General features: G+C 39.0%; 1 protein-coding gene across 1 annotated transcript; it reads left to right on the top strand.

Moving 5' to 3' along the window:
- The first annotated feature begins 477 nt into the window (after window positions 1-477).
- On the top strand, window positions 478-16,566 carry LOC139938212 (protein unc-119 homolog B-like). The gene is made up of 5 exons (XM_071933613.1): window positions 478-1,029; window positions 4,414-4,527; window positions 4,725-4,836; window positions 7,244-7,416; window positions 12,888-16,566. The coding sequence occupies exons 1-5, from the start codon at window positions 837-839 to the stop codon at window positions 13,007-13,009; spliced, it is 714 nt and encodes a 237-aa protein (XP_071789714.1). The 5' UTR covers window positions 478-836; the 3' UTR covers window positions 13,010-16,566.
- Window positions 16,567-19,252: the final 2,686 nt, after the last annotated feature.

Below are 19,252 nucleotides of genomic sequence, written 5' to 3'. Positions count from 1 at the left end.
AAATAACCTTTATGTCTGTGGTATTACAACACGATTATTCATGTTTTGAAAACTGTCCACTAGCGCGCGAGCGACGGCGTCTCTCTAAATTTTCGCGCCCCCCCCCCCCCCTCTCATTTATACAATCTACACAATAGGGGAGGAAGGAACCCCCTTAGTTTAGGCCTTTCCAAGTGGCGGTTGAACACTTTTAACAAGTGTTTGTTTTATAACTGTAAATGACAGCCAAAAAATTCCATTTTGAAACGCGTACGGCGGCCAACCTAAAGATCCGCGGGGTGCTGCATGTCATGCATGCAGTACAATGCTTGTGTCAGTCCATAATAATACTAATAATAGTGTACACCGTCGCCATGATAACCTGCTCAAACCACTGCCGCTTCATCATCAGGATCGTTTTAACTGGTACCTGCTTCCTTGCAAAACCATCATTGTACATGGACGAGTACCAACGTAAAATCAAGCACGCAAAAACACGCTTCACATTTCAGCGCAGCCTGCCCGCCGGGTCTCATCAGCAGCAGTAGCAAGCCAGCTCGCCCTCTCCTGCTGTAGAATTATTAAAACACACGCAAAACACCGATAGCTAGCTAGGTAAAGAGGAGGAGTCCGGCGGAGAGAGGTCTATAAACCAGTAAATGTTTGTTATGTCAATGCTGGTGACTTCTTGTGTGAATTCAAACGAATTTAACCGAACATTAACACCAGTTTTATTTCACGCTTAAAACAGTTTGTAATTGGCGTGTTTGTTGAAAAAAAGTGTTCGTTTCTTTGTCATCTGCTCTGCTGGAAGAGACAAAATTTTAACAGTGTTGACGGCACTACACACTTGCATCATGAGTAGCGCTCAAGATATGCCGCCTGCTAGCGGCGGGAGTGCGGGTAAAAAGAAAGGTGGTGGTTTTCTTCATCGACAAGCGAAGGCTAAGAAGGCAACCACCACAGGTGGAGAAATCTCAGAAGAAGAGCTGCTTCAAAAGGATTCCATTTCTCCAGATGACGTACTTAAGCTCGTGAAATGTTCAGAAAGTGAGTTACATCATCATGGAGGTAGTAAATGGTCATGATGGTTAGGCCTACAATACAATCCTATAATGCTACATCATGATCATACAACTACAAAAACACAACTAACTAACAAGTAATGATTCAAGTTACAAGAGGATAACTGTAATCTCAGTGCTAAGTTTTAAATGCTGACTGACTGGCTAGTTTTACTTAGCGCTATATTATAAGTTACTTACACACAAGCGAATACGGAAAAATATAGCGCTTCTGCGTCCCATATCCAACGAGGCCGAAAATGTATTTATCTTCTTTCAAGCAAACTTGGCGAAGTGACATAGAACACACAATACGCATGGTAGTGATATTACAATAGCCGTGCAATATAGGTTTTTATCACCAGTCCATTCTGCCAATCTGATTGGAGGATTAGCGCGTACTTGAAGATAATATCTTATATAAAAGATTAAGTTATCACACAAGCGCGAGCGGAATATGGAAAAATAAAGCCCTTCTGCGTCCCATATCCAACGAGGCCTAAGGCAGAGTTGGATATATGGGACTCAGACGCGTGTTTTAACAAATTTATCTTCCAGCATGTCCAGTCTCACATGCATTGCGCAAAGTTTAAAATTTCAGAGCGTGTCTTCGCGACAAACATCATGCACGCATAGTTTAGAATGTAATTTTGCACTGTCCGTATACGGAGCGTGACACATTGACACTCACAATACGCACTGTGCAATAAAAAAACTGGAAGTAGATAGGTTTTTAATTTTATACCACCCTCTGATACCAGCATCTGATTGGTAGGTTAGCACGTACTGGATGATCAATTATTATACTCGTCCACGGCGAGTCGCTTTATACCTGGGTCACTTCGTACCCAAGTTGCTTCGTAGCCAATTCAACCCTCAAAACAAAGACACAACAGCCAGAGAGTGATTGTATTGACAGAGAATGCATGCCTGTGGTTTCAAGTTCATTGGTCTTTTTTCATTTGATGTGACAAAGTGACTTGGGTACGAAGTGAGGGTACTTCGGCACCTTGCAAACTCGGTACCTACAAATGCACAAATACAAACTTGGCACCCAGTTGATCAATTTACCACTGCGTGGTTAGGCCTACATGATACTGTTGTTAATGTTCAGTCCCACATGGCCATGAAAAGCTCAAGTAGTTATTAGTAATAGCATATAACGAAGATATTGACAAAATTGGGAGACCACCAACATAGGGCTAGATAGCTCAGTTGGTAGAGCGCCGGCACGTTAAACTGGAGGTCGTTGGTTCAAATCCCGCTCTAGTCAATTTTTCTTTGTTCAATCCTAAATCATTTAAAAATGTACCCAGTCAGTTTCCCTTGTGGTTTATTATTTGATAACGAATATTATTAGAATATATAATTATTTTGTAAAAATGCCAGAAAATAGAACTTGAAAGCGACCATATAGATAGTTCCCACATGACGTAAATCGGCCATCTTTACGGGCAATTTGGAACACATAGCCATGTGTTTTGCGCGAGAAAGGCGGGCAGCACGCGCAGAATTCACAAAACTCGTTGCCTGATTGGTTAGTAAACAGCGTGGTTGTGTTAATAAACTGAGCACTTGACGCGCCTGCAAGCTTAAATGCAATTTGCCCGTAAAGATGGCGTCTATTGCAACTTATCTATTAACAGAACATGGGGTGCGCAGTCTAGTCTACCAGCATGTGGTTCCTGCTTTATCAGGGGTGCGTTTTGGCGGTTGTAACCAATATTTCATTTATTGGCCAGTGCTTAACCAATGGGCAACTCAACTGAAACAGTTACTGGCTATTACAACCGCCAAAACGCACCCCTGTCGCGCGGGCCGTTAAGCAAAGTCCACATGGCCGACGGCCGCCATTTGGCAACTTAAAAAAAAGCAAAAATCCACTGTAATCCATTCACCGTCTACCAAATGCTTGTTAACATTTCCAAAGCCTAATACATCCAATGCATTTCAGTGGGCCCACGGCCCTTCTTTTTTAAAACTGAGTGTGCGGACGGTAAAAAATTTTCGGGAAAAACAACTCTCCGACGTCATTTTGGTTGAAAGTTCGGGCGGTTATAAGTCTTACAGCTACCATAAATAGTGATTTATGTTACTAACACCATTTACAAACCATAGTTTTCTTGTATACGTATACGTTACTTTATTTAAACCACTTGACTCTTCGAGTGATATTGCTTGGTGCCAAGTTTATTATTATTATTATTTAGGCTAGTCGGCATAAAAACACATAGATACAAACTAAACAAAACAAAAGCCAGGGACATATATTGCCTGGAACTAAAAGATTTTGTTGGTCAAAATGAAGCTGGTGCGGAGTTTGTATGGTGCCGACATTCTTAGTGCAGATTGGGTGCCTCGTTTGCAAGGTGCCGAGTTTGCAAGGAGCTGAATGTCCAGTATTCCAAAGTGACCGACGACATTGGTTGTAGCCCCCCTTTTGACTTAAACTTTTTTTGGAAGTAACTGAAGTTACAACATGTGTTCTAAAATACAAATCAACAGGGTTTGAGGGTGACTAGTCGATATTAGCTCTCTAGGTATTGGAAGTTGACAAACTAGTTCCTGTTGCAAAGCCGAGGGACCTAGTCACCCGAAATAAACAATGTTATATTTGTTTTACTTTACTTCATACATATTCATTTGTCTGGAGCAAGGGAAAATGACGACTAGAAATAAAATGAATCATAAGCTTGTCCAGTGAATGTCTCTAGATATATGTTCGTGCGTGTGTACAACAGAACCAAGCACTTGACAAGTAGAATAGCTCCCGGGCTGCCCGGGCACTATTGTACGTGTCATGCACAAAACCATGTGCGTGATTACTCTCGTGCGCGCTTGGTAAATATAAAAATTAGCACCCGGCACGTGATGATGAATGGACAATTTTCGCAAACAATTAAATTTTGCACGATCGTCAAATTGCGCATAAGTATTCCTGCATAATCATCCTATTGTGCCTGTTTAGGTTTAGTAACCTTTTGACCTTCACTTTGACCTTGGATTTGACCGCGATCACCGGTTCTCTGGAAGATCCAGCACCCCTTGGAAAAAATATCCTCTAGCGGGTCTGATACAGTGCAAGTAGGGTCTGAGTGAAAACCCGATAAAAAATGGCCTAAAAAAGAAATAAGAAACAAGAAAAAGGGTTTTTAAAAAAACTACCCCAATTAAATGAGCTCCCTAAAATGTTGCTGTTGAAACTAAGCTGAAGTATGCAGTAAATAGGGTTGTACGGTTATCAGATACTTTGCAGTAATTGTTTGTATGTCTGCACTGGTGGCCACCATGTGTCTTTCTGTCTACACAAGTTAGCCCATGACTCTCAAATTTGATTATAATTGAGTTTTTATTGGATTGTTGTTTACAGATTATTTATGTGATCCAGATGCTAATATTTACAACATAGACTTCACACGCTTTAAAATAAGAGATATGGATACAGCAACAGTTCTCTTTGAGATAGCCAAACCACCATCATCAGGTAAGTTTAAGCTGTATTCACTTTGGATTGCTGCATGTATTGACACTGAAATTAGGGCCACTGATAGGGCTACATGAAAATGCAGATAACATAATTTTTAAAACATTAGTGCAATATACTGTGACAGACGGTTTAAATTGAACTTCAAAGTCATTATTGCAAAGTTTGTGATTTTCTTTGTTTTTCTATTAAAATAGATGAGGATGATGATGTTGAACCAGATTCTGATGACGTTGATCCTAACGCTGGGAGGTTTGTACGATACCAGTTCACACCTCAGTTCCTCAAGTTAAAGACCATCGGGGCAACGTAAGTGTTTACATACTTGCTAATCTAAAATCAAGGGTTCACTGTACATGTGTATCCAGCACAGGTAGTCAGTATAAACATGGTAAAGCCTCAATAACCAACAAGACAGTTATGAGAATGTTATAAATTCTTTTTAGGTGCCTCTTTCTGAGCACTTATCAGTTGTAGTCTCTGCCCCCTACCCTGGGGGATTCAGGACTTTTTCAGAATTAGTCAGAATTAGCAAGGCACCGTGCCCCACTAGCCGGGACATAAGTGGGGTCTTTGCTGAGGTTGTACAAATTGCCTCCTCGCCCTACAAGGACAATAGCGGTGACTTTGTAGAGCTGTACAAATTTGTTTCCCCCAACCCCAAACTTACTGGTACATATCGTCCTTGCTACCAGACTTCTCGCTACCATTGGCAGCGCTGTATTGATATCCTCCTGACAAACTAATGGCCGAGCAAGGCATTCTGGGAAATAAGAAATGGCACGACGAGATCTCTTAAACAACCGAAAAACAAAATTGCCTCCAAAAATGATGGAAAAGATAGACGCGCATTCTGCCTCTGCAACATGTGCTTGTTAAATAGACATCTGGCAGGACTTATGCAGACGACTATTAAAAAAATTAAAAAAATGGAAAATAGAAAACCATGGAAGATCTCCATGGTACAAAAACAACTAGAGCTGCAACCCAGAGCACTTTGGTTAAAGGAACAAGGTTCCAATATTTGAGTACAGGAACATTTAGTGGATAACCTGACATAGTCAGATATGGATGTCTGCCGGCCCCCCCCCTAACAAACAGGCAAAATAATGGGCTGAATCAAACATTGTAAATACCACATGAAACCAAGTGGAAATGATCATTAACATGATACTAAGTAAATAATATCAAACACCAGACAAGTTGTTTGCTGCATTATTAGGTCTGCCAGAGACCCCCTTCCCAAATATTTACTGTACAAGCTAATGGGTTGAAATTAAGCAGTTGTCAAATCAGCTCAGATTTAGATGAAACTTTTTCTAACTGTTCCACTATGGCTAAAATGAACAAACACAAAAAACTAAATCCATACTCCATTTATTTTCGAGATACAGCCTCTTAAAATATGCTAGAACCTCCCCTTTTTGGAGCTCCGCCCCGGCCCCGTGCGCCTGCTTACTAAATATAGGTGATCCCACACAGGCAATGGGTTGTGTGGAGGCTTGAAATAATGCCAGGCATGCGTGGGCCGGGATCCCCTAGGGCGGAGACTACAATTAATATGTGCATTACTCATTTAAATTTAAGAATCTTCTAAAAACACATCTCTTCCCTGTTAAGCTTTTTTCTGTTCACATTTTTTTTCACAAACATCGTGTATAATGTAGCTTTTCTGATGAAATTTAGTTGTTTGTTGTGCATTATCATTTTATGTAAACATTGCGATTATAGTTTTCTATGGGGAGCGTTATTGTTATTATTATTATATCATGTAATCACAGCATGCAAAAGAAAGATCATCTTTTCATTTGTGCCGGTAACTCCTCGAGTCAGGCAAAATGTACGTCCCGTAGCCCTAGATCCCGGGGGTCTTTCTTGGTACTTTTATTTTTATTATTATTATTATTATTATTATTATTATTATTATTATTATTATTATTATTATTATTATTATTATTATTATTATTATTACAATTGCACTCATAAACATTCATTGGAGCTAAATGTATTTACATCATGTGCTAATGACAATGCTGAGTGAAAGTGATTGTGCACTGTTCACTATAAACTGCCGTCAGTGGGAAATGATGACAATCTGGCTATACATGTAATAACACTTGTACAGGTTTGTATTCTTCTGTTAATTATTATACACATAATGAATGTTTATGAGTGCAATGGTGTGTATATGTTCATGGGTTGAAAGATGGAATGTTCTATTCAACGAGGCGGAGCCGAATTGAATGGAACATTCCAGCTTTCAACGAATGAATGTATGCGCACCATTGCACGAATGAAAAACATTAATTATTTGTTTTATATAACATCCAAGTAGATCTTTGTCATTTTGATTGAAAGATACAACTTTCAAAACAAACATAGCGTAGGCCTACAATTTTTAATTGTAGAAGCCGAATGCTAGTAATTTTACTAATATGCCTTGCAGTAACACTGCTGCGTTACCAAAGACACGCGCACACAGTGATATTTTTACTCAGCTTTTTCGTTCCATCCGAAAAGTACTACTGCACGCTGGCAGCGTGCCAGCGTGCAATGGTACTTTTCGGATGGAACGAAAAAGCATGGTGAGTGACTCAGCGTGCACTGGTACTTTTATTTGCTATCACGTGGCGGAAAATCCTCCAATCAAATGGCAAGGATCTGCGTGGGTGTTATATAAAGGAATCTAATCTAGTGCTATGTTTTTCTTTTGTAGGGTTGAATTTGTTGTAGGTGACAAGCCAGTTAAAAACTTTCGAATGATTGAGAGACACTACTTCAAAGAGCGTTGCTTGAAGACTTTTGACTTTAACTTTGGATTTTGCATTCCTAATAGCAAAAACACTTGCGAACATATATACGAGTTCCCAAAGCTTACGCCAGAAGAGAGTAAGTATATAATTGTTCACTTTTATTAAGTCAAGTTATGTTTCAAAATCAGTATTCCCAGACTCTCATCTTGCAATTTGTCAAGCTGACATGTAATAGAGATGATTTTGCAGTTTTCTCCCAATTCATAAACCTAAGTAGTCACACAACACTATTTGAAAATTGACAACATTTTTCAGCACATCCTTGGTACAGTGTACAATGTAATGTGTACAATGTACAGTGGAAAAATGTCTTTTGTGCATAGTTTTCCTTAACAGTTACATGTGATGGGTGGCAATTTTTTCGTTGATGAAAGCTCATACAAGACCTCCCTTGGTTTTTCCCGAGTTTGACGGTCGGTCGCTCCAAATCAGTGTAAAACCCTCTATGTCAATTAAAGAATCTGGATCATTTTGCGTCAGCCATGTTTCCGCTATGCTTGAATTTCTATATTAAAGGCAGTGGACACTATTGGTAGTTACTAAAAATAATTATTAGCATAAAACTTTACTTGGTAATGATTAAACGGGAGAGGTCGGTGGTATAAAACATTGTGAGAAACTGCTCCCTCTGAAGTGACATAGTTTTCGAGAGAAAAGTATTTTTCCACGAATTTGATTTCAAGACCTCAAGTTTAGAATTTGAGGTCTCGAAATCAACCATCTAAAAGCACACATTTTCGTGTGACAAGGTTTTTTTTCTTTCATTATTATCTCTCAACTTCGACGACCGATTGCAAGCCATCAGTTCATGTCTTATGTCTGATACTTTGTACATAGTATACATTACCCTGAATTATGGCTGGTAATGGAGTTCTGCAATTGCCTTTTTTGAGTTGTTGTCTGACACCACCTTTTCTTCCTCACTAACTGATTCTTGGTTGTTTTTAACAGACTTCAGGGATGACATAGTAGGGCTCTGAACAGAAAGCACGACGGCTCATAAGGAAGTCTCGGCTGTTTGTTAGCAATGGCGGTGGTTCACCTTATAGGTTCCCGGGATGGGTCATACACAAAACTTGACTAGTACACCAAGACATAGCCAGGAAAACGACAAAAACTGCAACCATTCTTAAAAGGCACTTTCAGACATGATTGTAGGGTAAAATAAAGACAAAACATTACTGAAAACACGGAGACAAATCAACAGCCGTGTTGCCACGAGAGCAGTGCCAACTAATCCTTAGTTAGATCAGTGAAAGTTTTGAGAATTTTTTTTTTTAGGGCATCACTAAAACCAACACTTTCTTTAGTTGTTCATCACATACTGCTTTACATGATCTTCAGTTGTTAGAAGATCACTTACCACATCAACTGGTGCAATGTCTTTGGTTGTCAAAGATACTTACTTAGACTTAGACGCTCCTGCGTCGTCCGACGCATGAGGCAGATCGCTCAGCAGTCAGTGACCTGACGTCGCTCCTGCCTTTATTGTCTCTATGAAGGGGGGGGGGTGGAGTTTGGTGGAGTTTGTTGTGATCATTCTTTGAACTCTTCGTTGCTCTTTAAGTCATTCCACTGAATGCCCAAGATCTTCCTTAGGCATCTTGAGTCGAAGGCATCAAGAAGGCATCAAGTTTCTTCTCTTGACTCAATTTTAAGTGCCAAGTTTCGCAGCCATAGAGTAAAATTGATGGCCAAGATTGTACTAGACGGTGGAGTTTGTTGTGATCATTCTTTGAACTCTTCGTTGCTCTTTAAGTCATTCCACTGAATGCCCAAGATCTTCCTTAGGCATCTTGAGTCGAAGGCATCAAGTTTCTTCTCTTGACTCAATTTTAAGTGGCAAGTTTCGCAGCCATAGAGTAAAATTGGTAGCACGTTGGAATTGTAAAAAGCGAAGCTTGGTTTGAAAAGCAAACTTCTTGCTTGTCCAGATCTTATTAAGCTGGTTGAAGGCTGCAGAGGCTTTACCTATTCTGCAGATAATTTCATGATACATGTATATTGATCCCTGGCTGTTGATGGAACTTCCCAGGTAGGTAAAGTCATCCACTACGTGTACATCAAATTTATCTTGCCCAATGAAGATGTCAGGTGTTATCTGGTGATCACCTGAAAGCATGATTTTTGTTTTCTTTCTGCTGATCATAAGACCCAGTCTAGCTGAGGCATCACTGATGAAGTCCATTACTGTCTGGGGCCTCTGGGTACTGTCGGACATTGCTGCGATAACTGCAAAATCAAGGTCAGACATTTTGGCTCCTCCAGTCCAAACGATTCCATAGCTTTCTTCAGAACCCAATCAATGGCCACAGCTTACAACCTCAGTGACAACTCTTCGTTTTGAATCTGACTTCAAATACCTAGGATCCTGGATCAACTCCAGTGAAAAAGACCTGAAGATTCGAAAAGGACAGGCGTGGTCCGTGCTTCACAGCATGAAAAAGGTGTGGTCATCAGCGCTGAGTGCCCGGCTGAAAAGATCACTATTTGTCGCAACAGTGGAGTCAGTGCTACTATACGGAGCTGAGACCTGGACCCTCACCACCAGTATGGAGAAGTCTCTGGATGGTTGCTACACCAGGATGCTGCGTATGGCCCTAAACATCCCCTGGCAGGACCACATGAGAAAGTCCAACCTGTATGCTGGCTGGCCAAAGGCCACAAAGAAGATCCGTGAACGCCGCCTCAAGCTCGCTGGGCACTGTGTCCGCCACTCGGAGCTTGCCGCTTGCCCAACCATCCTATGGGAGCCCACCCATCCTATGGGAGCCCACCCAAGGCAAGGCCTTGCGTGGGAGAAGATGTCTCTCCTTTGTAGACACACTAAAACGAGACACCGGCTTGACCAGCGCTGAGGAACTTCGCTCCTGCATGCTGGACCGGAACATCTGGAGAAAAATCACTGGGCAGGCTCGAGCTTCTGGATGGCGCTCGACATGATGATGAATAGAATAGGAGACAGGATACAGCCTTGGCGCACACCAATTAGTACCTGGAACCAGTCACTGAGACCGTCTTCAGTCCAAACACAGCAGTAGGAGTTGTCATAGATGTTTCCTCTTGCTTTAAATATCCTTTCCGGAATGCCATAACAAAGGAGTATTCCCCATAATGTGTACTGCCAAACGCCTTACTGAAGTCAATGAAACTGACTGCAAAAGGCACCTGAAACTCCTCGCTGTTCTCAATGATGCAAGAAGTGCACCATTTAGTGTGTGTTCTTTTATGGTCACCTTGCCAGTTAGTTTATAATTTTAGCATAGATAGGGTTAGAGGCGTCTGTCTCTTGAAAAGGTCAAAACATTACCGATGCCAGCAGGGATAGGTCTATGTAATAAGTAACTATTAGTTCTCTGTTGGTGGGACAGACGTATCCCCATACTTTTGTTTGGTGACCAGTTTTTTTTCTTTGTCCTTTTCTTCCTTTCTGTGCTTTTTATCATGTGTTCTGCGCCTTTGATCATCTTGTATGTAAGGGGCGCAATATAAATTTTAAATATTATTATTAATGGAGAGTTAAGATCTGTTCTGCACAGGAGTGTTTCGATCTGAAACCTGCCTGTTCCTCACGCAGCCCATTATTTACCAGGTCACAGATCCGGTTCAGAATCATCTTGAAAAAGTGCTCCGCCCACCTTGCCAGCTTCTCCTCTCCATTTGATAAAAGTATACCGTCTTTGGTCTTGATAGGGCCTGATATTGAAGACGTGGGGGTTAGTGATTTTCTTGGCAATATGGTACACTGATTGCATGTCATTGCGTGTTGGTTTATGGCTGATGGCTAATGTTATATGGAGGTAGGTTCTCACAAATGATGGTTGAATTATTTCATCAAAGAAACTGGGCAAAGAAAGTACATGTCCAGCTGTAGTGGTAGTGCCTGGTAGCTAGCTCTAAGTTAGCTTTGAATAATGGCACTCCAGATATGAAAGCATACATGTACAATGAACATGTAACACTGCACAATTCTCCATACCGCCGTTGTAGCTACAATGTATACATAGGATAAAACACAATTTTACTACAAAAGAATGTTCAACATATTAAATTCACTATCGACAGTTGAGATTTTTGACTGTGTACCTGGAAAGATTGGGAGTACAAATAACTTTGGTATCAAACATTAGTTGTTGAGCAACATGTCAAACTATAAACTACAGCATATGCATTTCTTGTTTCATTTTACCACTTCAGAAGGTGTAATATTTTTATTATTATTATTATTATTATTATTGTTGTTGTTGTTGTTGTTGTTAAATACTGTCTGTGTTTCTTTATCTTCCCCAAAAAAGTTTGTTAAAACAATTCTATGCAGTGTTGGGATAGGGAGTGCAAACAGCTTTGGTATGCTCAATATGCGCTATGCATGATATGAGAAAATCACACCTTTAGATTGAATTTTGCCATACATCTGTGCACAAAACAAAACATAAACTCATAATTTCACAGATTTGGAATGCCATTATGAAGATGAAAATAAATGTTATGGATAGATCTGCCGAATTCAGAAATACAAAATGTTGACCTTAATTTGAAACTTTTGCCCTCAAAATTACCTTACCTTACCGAACTGGTATTTGATTTTTTTTCTTTCTAAAAAACTGCATGGTGTATTTGCCTTTCTAAAAAAGTTGTTTGAAACTAATACAATGCACCATTGAGATGGGGAGTGAGTCCAAACAATTTTGGTATACTCAAGGTACACACTTTCAAGAAAATCATACTTTTACGGTTACGTTTTGTTTTGCTATACATTTGTGTACAAGTTTATTAGTTAATTACATAGGTTTGTTAGGCCCCTATGAACATAAAGTTAATAATACATTTTATGGATAGATCTATCAAATGTGGTTAAATTTTATACACATTTTGAAAATATTAATTTTCGTGACCTTAAATTTTGACCTTTTACCTCAAAATTACCTTAAAATTTGAAATCAAGCTTGGCATCCACCCTCTAAGCGTCTTCTTGATCCCATGATCAATACATCTAGCATGGATGCCAGCCATTAACAAACTTATGCCATGTTTTTTTTCCTAGAGCACCTTTTCAAGTTACTGATAGGGAAAGAAAGAATAATAATAATGATGATAATTTAAAAAAAACAAGGCGATTACAATAGCTGTTCTTCTAGGGAACAGCTAATAAATACGTGTAGTGCACACATACCCACCCTGATGGGTGTTCAAGGCATAGTAAATATTGGTCAAACAAACAATAGAAAACAGACAAACAAAATTAGTCTTTGAAAACCTGTGACATAAGATAAGTTTTTAGAAGAAATTTGAATGTTGTGGTACAATGACAAGATCCCAGGTTATGTGGTAGAGAGTTCCAGATGCGTGGCAGAGCTGAAGAAAAAGACCTAGTCGAGTGTAAACTTGAAGTAATTCTGTGATTTAGTGGGTAGCCTTGCCGTTTAGTGCTATATGGACATTAAGCATCAGCTTGAAGATGATTCATTGAGAGATAGGGAGCCAGTGATTTCTATGGTTAATGGTTGATATAATATATTTTGATGCAATTTGTTTTTCCCCTTTTAGTTCAAGAAATGGTGGACCAACCTTTTGATACCAAATCGGACAGCTTCTATTTTGTTGACAACAATCTGATTATGCACAACAAGGCAGATTATGCATACAATGGAGGCATTGGAGCAATGTGATAAAGACAAAATGTAGCTAACCCTTGTAACTCTTATACATCCCCATTCATTCCATTGTGCATTAAACAGTAACTCCACATGGATCACAACAAACCACACATCTAGCAGGAAATTTGGGAGGAATATTAGTTTTAGATTGTGTAAGTTTATTCATCACTTCAGTTGTCACGACTCAAATTCAGATTCTCATGTTGTAGAATTTCAAAAAAGTATTATTCTTTAAAAATTACAGTCATTTAAAATAACAAGGACTGTTCCTCTTTAATCTGCATGGGAAGTTTAAAGGCTTTGGACATTATTGGTAGTTACTCAAAATACATTTTTAGCATAACAACTTTAAAACTTGGTTAACATCTATCAAAACTTACTTGAACAAGCAATGGAGAGCTGTAGTATAAAATATTTTGAGAAACAGCTCCCTCTGAAGTAACATAGTTTTTGAGAAAGAAGTAATGGTTCCCTACAATATTTGAATTTGCTTTGAATTCAAGCATCTGAAAGCTCACAACTTCGTACGACAAGGGTGGTTTTTCTTCCATTATTCTCTTGCAACTTCGTCGACCAATTGAGTTCAAATTTTTACAGGTTTGTTATTTTATGCACATGTTGAGATACACCAAGTGAGAACTAAGTTAGTGAGAATACTGGTCTTTGACAATTACCAAAGGTGCCCAGTGCCTGGAAGGGAAACAGTTATTGCATGAAATAGTTGATTAAAAGTTAAAGGAATGTTACAGAATTGGTATGAAACAAAAATTGTGAAGATCACAGATTTACATAAAACTTACACGATCTAACGATGATGATAGTAGAAAACATCCCTTGAAATATTTCTGTCTGAAATGTCATATGTGATGAGAAATAAATAATCTAACTTCGCATTTGGAGTTTATCGCTCAGTGAGCGTTTTATTCATTTTTATTTTGGCATCGATGTAATTAAAAATTTGTAATCGTTTTTTTCACTATTCTCGTGACCCAGATGGCCGATCGATCTCAAACCTCTACAGGTTTGTCAGTTTATGTATATGGTGGATTACATTAAGTGCTTACACTGCCAGGAACTGTTTTGTTAGAAAAACCAATTCTGTTATGTTCCTTTATCTAATTTTTTAAATTTAATGTTTTTAGATGCACAAAGGGTCATCTTTCTTAAACTTCAGATATTTTCGTTAAGATTTTGAAGTGATAATTAACACGTAGCGTGTCATTCTCAAGATATGTACAAAGAACATATTTGCTCAATAACTATAATGGCTTTAATCAAAGAGAAAGGTATTTTAAGAACTGGTTTTGGCACTGATGTGGAAATGGTTGACATGGCCTTACCTTGTTTGTTGTTTTATTTGTTAATTTTGAACAGCTTAGAGCATTAGATGTTTTGATACTTACATGTACATGTAGTTTGTAAGCACCTTATTAAATAACAATTATTATTAATTGAACCACAACAGTCAATGAAATTATCCATTAGGAGAATGTTCCACTTAAAGTTTTTGAGTTTCAGACCCAAATTTAAGAAAAAAGTACATCAATATGTTTATTTTTGGTATGGTACATGCAAGCTGTATTGATAAAGCAATTGGACTTAGGTTTGTTGATCTTTTTTAAGAAAAATGGTTAGTCCATGCATTTAAATCACTAACAAGAGTTGCAGGTAAATTCCTACCTACATGTACTTGTTACTCTAAGAAAATATTAAAACGAAATGTTGCTGTATGGGTTATAAGCACTAGAAAAGGAAACTTGTATGAGTTTGTGAAAACAAAATGGCTTTGTCATTCTGAAGTTGTTCCAGGAATGTCAGGCTTAGTCTAGACCCTTTTTCCCTGTTCTTGCAAAGTTTTGATTTGGTCCACACAAAGAACCATCAAATGTTTGACAAAAGTCCCCCCTCCATGCAATAACCATTACATTTTGGTTGGGATTTACCTGCACTAGTCATTATTATAGGAACATGTATGTCAGTGCACACACTCTGTTCAGCAAATTTGGTTCACTTTGTCTTGTTACAATGTGCCAATTATCATTTTTAGTGAACATGTTGCAGTATTCAACATTAACTGTTTTTCCCGCTGAGACAAATTCCTTGCAGGATTAATTACATATATAAGATTTAAAAGATATTTTGGGTTATTGTTTTCCTCTATTGTTTGTCTTCAACTGTTTCCTCATAGTTTGATGTCATCTGTATATTTGGGTCCTAATTTTATAATTTACTTTTAATTTGTACTTTTATTTTAAATGATTTGGCGTGCATAGATATTTAGATAATTCTAAATTGAACAATTACAATCTTTGCTGTATGGATTACTCAGCCCTGTACACATTGGAATTAACTTGTACATGTATGTAACTTACAATAAGTGTAACGTAGAGAAAGGATATCCCTGTAGTTTACAGTGTCCCTGTTGGGTTGTTGATTGAGAAGTTTTTACAAAGATGTATTGTATATATATTTCCCATTTGGATCCTAAATGGCAAGCTAAAGAGAAGTCTAAATCCTGCAGATTTTTGCAGTGAATTAGCCCAACAAACAATTTCTGTATCTCTTTCAAATCAGTTATCTTTTGAAAAATAGGCTCTTTGTCAATTTGATTTAATTTGGTTGGCTTGTGATTTATTACATGTCATGTTGATATATCCTGTTTTCTGAGCACACAACTCAAGTTTCTGAATGCATAAATTGTGAACATTGATTGTTAACTGTCTTTGTTTAACACATCCAGGTGACTAAACCAAATACATTGTAAGCAATGTCTTTGGTAAACTGCAGTGTGCTATTACGAGTAGCCTTGTCTGTTTAAAAGTCTTTGTTGCTAGGTAAGAGTTCCAGTAAGAACAGCCCTCCATGTGTAGTCTAGCAAAAGGAAAATGCTTGATACACACAGGTGAATGTTTACATCCAATAAAAACAAAGTTACAGAGTCACAGTCCCCAAAAGCTTTAAAAGGTTTCATTGTATTTAAACCTACTTATAATGATACATACACATGCTCTATAAGATTATACATTTATGGTGAGCCAACCAAGGCCAATTACGGTGATTAAATCTGTGAAATGGTATCACATACCTACAAAGGCCATGACACAAGGGGCAATTTAAATGCAGTTACACACTTATTCCAACACCCCTAAGTTCAGACTGCTCAAAATGATAAGTGGTTTTTAAGAAGTCATCCAGGGATGATAAAGTGCTGCAGGGAAATTTCGGCCAGCAGTTTTGCATAGCAACATTTGTTAACTCAACTTATTTTGTGTACACTGAATGCCAATGTGAGTAGATGGTGATTCTTGAGTAGCAAACTGATACAATGTGTGTAGTATTTTCCTATGCTGTACAAGGGACATTATTCGCTCAGTGCTGGATCAATATGGTTTTGCAGTGCTGCATATAGATGTTCCAATGCCTCTATAATCGACAACCCTATACTGAGTGCTACAGCGCCAGGAGCGTCACTGGGTGACGGAGATGTGCACTATATAAGAAGCCACAACTATTATTGTAATGATTATTAAACATGTTCCATCATCTAAGATGGTGGTGGAATGACATCAGTGCATGGTCCATTTCAGTATTATTAGAGTTCCAGACTTGTATCTCTTTAGTCACTACATTAAAGGAACACGTTGCTTTGGATCGGACGAGTTGGTCTATAAAAAGCGTTTGTAACCGTTTTTTATAAAATGAATATGGTTGGAAAGATGTTTTAAAAGTAGAATACAATGATCCACACAAGTTTGCCTCAAAATTGTGTGGTTTTCCTTTTACTGTGCGAACAAACACGGTCGGCCATTTGTGGGAGTCAAAAATTTGACTCCCAGGAATGACTGACCGTGTTAGTCAACGAGGTAAAAGGAAAACCGTGCAATTTCGAGGCATGTTTGTGTGGATCATGGTATTCTACTTTTACAACATCTTTCTACCCATATGCATTTTATAACAAACGGTTACAAAAGATTTTCAAAGACCAACTCGACCGATCCAAGGTAACGTGTTCCTTTAACTACATTGTTTAAAGGTGATGTCCATTTCATAGACTAAAACAGACAGAGAAACAAACAAAAACACCACTATCAATGCTTCATTAGCTCAAATATACTTTTATTTTTATGTTTTTTTAATAAAAAAGAACAAGCCTTAACTACTTTGATTAAAGGTGACTCATAGGGTAAGTTCAGCTTATCTGTAATGCCTGCTACTACAAGACTTAAATAAAGAAGAGGCATTGAATACAGAGTAAAAACAGAAATGTACATAATTAAGGATCTAGATTTGGGTTCAAATTACAGCATTTAAATTCAGTCCTAATAATCATTGAAATAAAGTAATAAATCTGTAGTTTTTTTTCACAACTTGTGTGCAATTACTCAATTAAATGGAAACTGAAGAGCATAAGTCTTTGTGTTATATGAATGAATAGGCACCAATGGGATACAAGGAGCCTGTTTTCGACATTATCGATGTTCTCTCTGGACACCTGGCCCCACATCAAAGTAAAACAATGATTATATTTCTTCGATCAATTGACATGGTTTTCTTCTTGTGCTTCGAGAAAACTTGTACAATCTAATTTCATTTGTCCCTTTTATGAAGTTCATCGTGTGGGTCCAGTATCTATTATAGCTATAGATGGATTGCACCTGACAGCATTGACCACCATCATTGATGCATGTACATGCATGCAAGTAGACTTGTGGACAAGTCGTTAATGGTCCAATGTGGTGAGATAGTCGAGTTGTCACTGCTCTCGCGCACGAACTGCTGGTTGCCGACTTCTACTCCACAATTATGGGGAGAAGAGTCGGGCAGCGCGCAGTAGTCGCACAACCAGTAGTTCTTGTGGAGAGCATCGCTGCAACTCGACTATCTCACCGCGTGGGACCATATAAACGACTTGTCCACAAGTCTAGCTTGCGAGGATCATTGGCAGAAAGTTGTGTGCAGCGAAGACATGCGTGCACTTTTCCATTGGTCTCAAATAATATGGCAGTCAATGCCGCTTTTTGCAATCCGTAGATAGGTTGCCTTGGGGGTAGGGGTAGACCCTGTATTGGGGCACTGAAGAAGAAAAAAGGAGCACAATAATAAATAATAAAAATAAAAGTACAGCGCCCCAGTAACTGTGAGTCTAGGTCTTGGGGGGGGGGGGGGGTGGCAATGTTCTGTAGTCAGGTTCCCACAATTTGACAGCGTGGTAGGACATGCATGCATGTATACCTACTATAGTCCTGTTCGTCATTTTGGGAGTCAAAATTTACTGACAATGTTTTATGGAAGACGGCCAGGCCGGCCGGTCAGGCCTATTTATCGCAGCCGGTGCATACCACATCCCCAATAATTTGCACAGTCCATTTTGTGACGAGAGGTAGGTAGGAAGGCTATGGAGGGCATCCAAGGCGCTCCCCTGAAGATGAAGGGCCAGGTATAAACCGCCTGTGTAGGAAGCGGAATGGTGTATGGCTGCTCGACATTTCCCACAAGGGTGGGGCACATCCAGCAGATGGAACGAGCAGAGATGAGAACGATGAGTGTAGGGTGTCTCTAATTGACAGCCTGTCCAGTGAGGAGCTGAGAAGGAGAGGCGGAGGCTCAGGCTGAGATGGTTTATTGGCCATGTGGGAGAGAGAAAAGAGGATGCAGACTGGGCCAAGAGGTTAACCAGTGAAGGGTGAGACCCATTGGCCGGCCGAGCAAGATGTGGCAAAGATCTGTGTCGAATGACATGCAACTGATTGGAGTCAACGCTAGGGAAGCAACGTTGGACAGGGCCAATTGGAGGATCGCAAGAAAGCAGCTAGGCTAACCCAGAACACACTGGTCATTGGCCTAAAAACCGACATGATCATAATGATGAGGGCTTCACAGTGAATACGCAGCGAGTAGGAACCGGCCTCAAAGGGAATAGGTACACGTTTGGCAATAACTCTTGAAACAAATATTAACTTAAAAACTTACTTGACAACAAGTATTGGAGAGCTGTTGATATTATAAAAAAAATTGAGACATGGCTCCCTCTGAAATAGCAAAGATTTTGAGAAAAAGGTAATTTCTCACTAAAAAAAAAGACTTCTAGCCAGAAGTCTTTTATTCATATCTGAAAGCACACAAATTCGTCCAACAAGGGTGTTTTTTCTCTCATCATGTTCTCACTTCAATGACCAATTTAGCTAAAATTTCACAGGCTTGTTATTTTATGCTTATGTTGGGATACACCAAGTGAGAAGACTGGTCTTTAGCATT

This window comes from Asterias amurensis, chromosome 6 (genome assembly GCF_032118995.1).
Source record: "Asterias amurensis chromosome 6, ASM3211899v1".
In the NCBI taxonomy this organism is placed as follows: Eukaryota; Metazoa; Echinodermata; class Asteroidea; order Forcipulatida; family Asteriidae; genus Asterias; species Asterias amurensis.
The sequence above is the reverse complement of the archived record's forward strand: the minus strand, read 5'-3'. Positions and strand labels throughout refer to the sequence as shown.

Bases quoted from the DNA above. Each gene is read 5' to 3' on its own strand.
- LOC139938212 (XM_071933613.1), top strand. From the start codon at position 837: ATGAGTAGCGCTCAAGATATGCCGCCTGCTAGCGGCGGGAGTGCGGGT. The intron at 4,528-4,724 runs GTAAGTTTAAGC...CTATTAAAATAG, and splicing joins AGCCAAACCACCATCATCAG to ATGAGGATGATGATGTTGAA. The intron at 4,837-7,243 runs GTAAGTGTTTAC...TTTCTTTTGTAG, and splicing joins TTAAAGACCATCGGGGCAAC to GGTTGAATTTGTTGTAGGTG.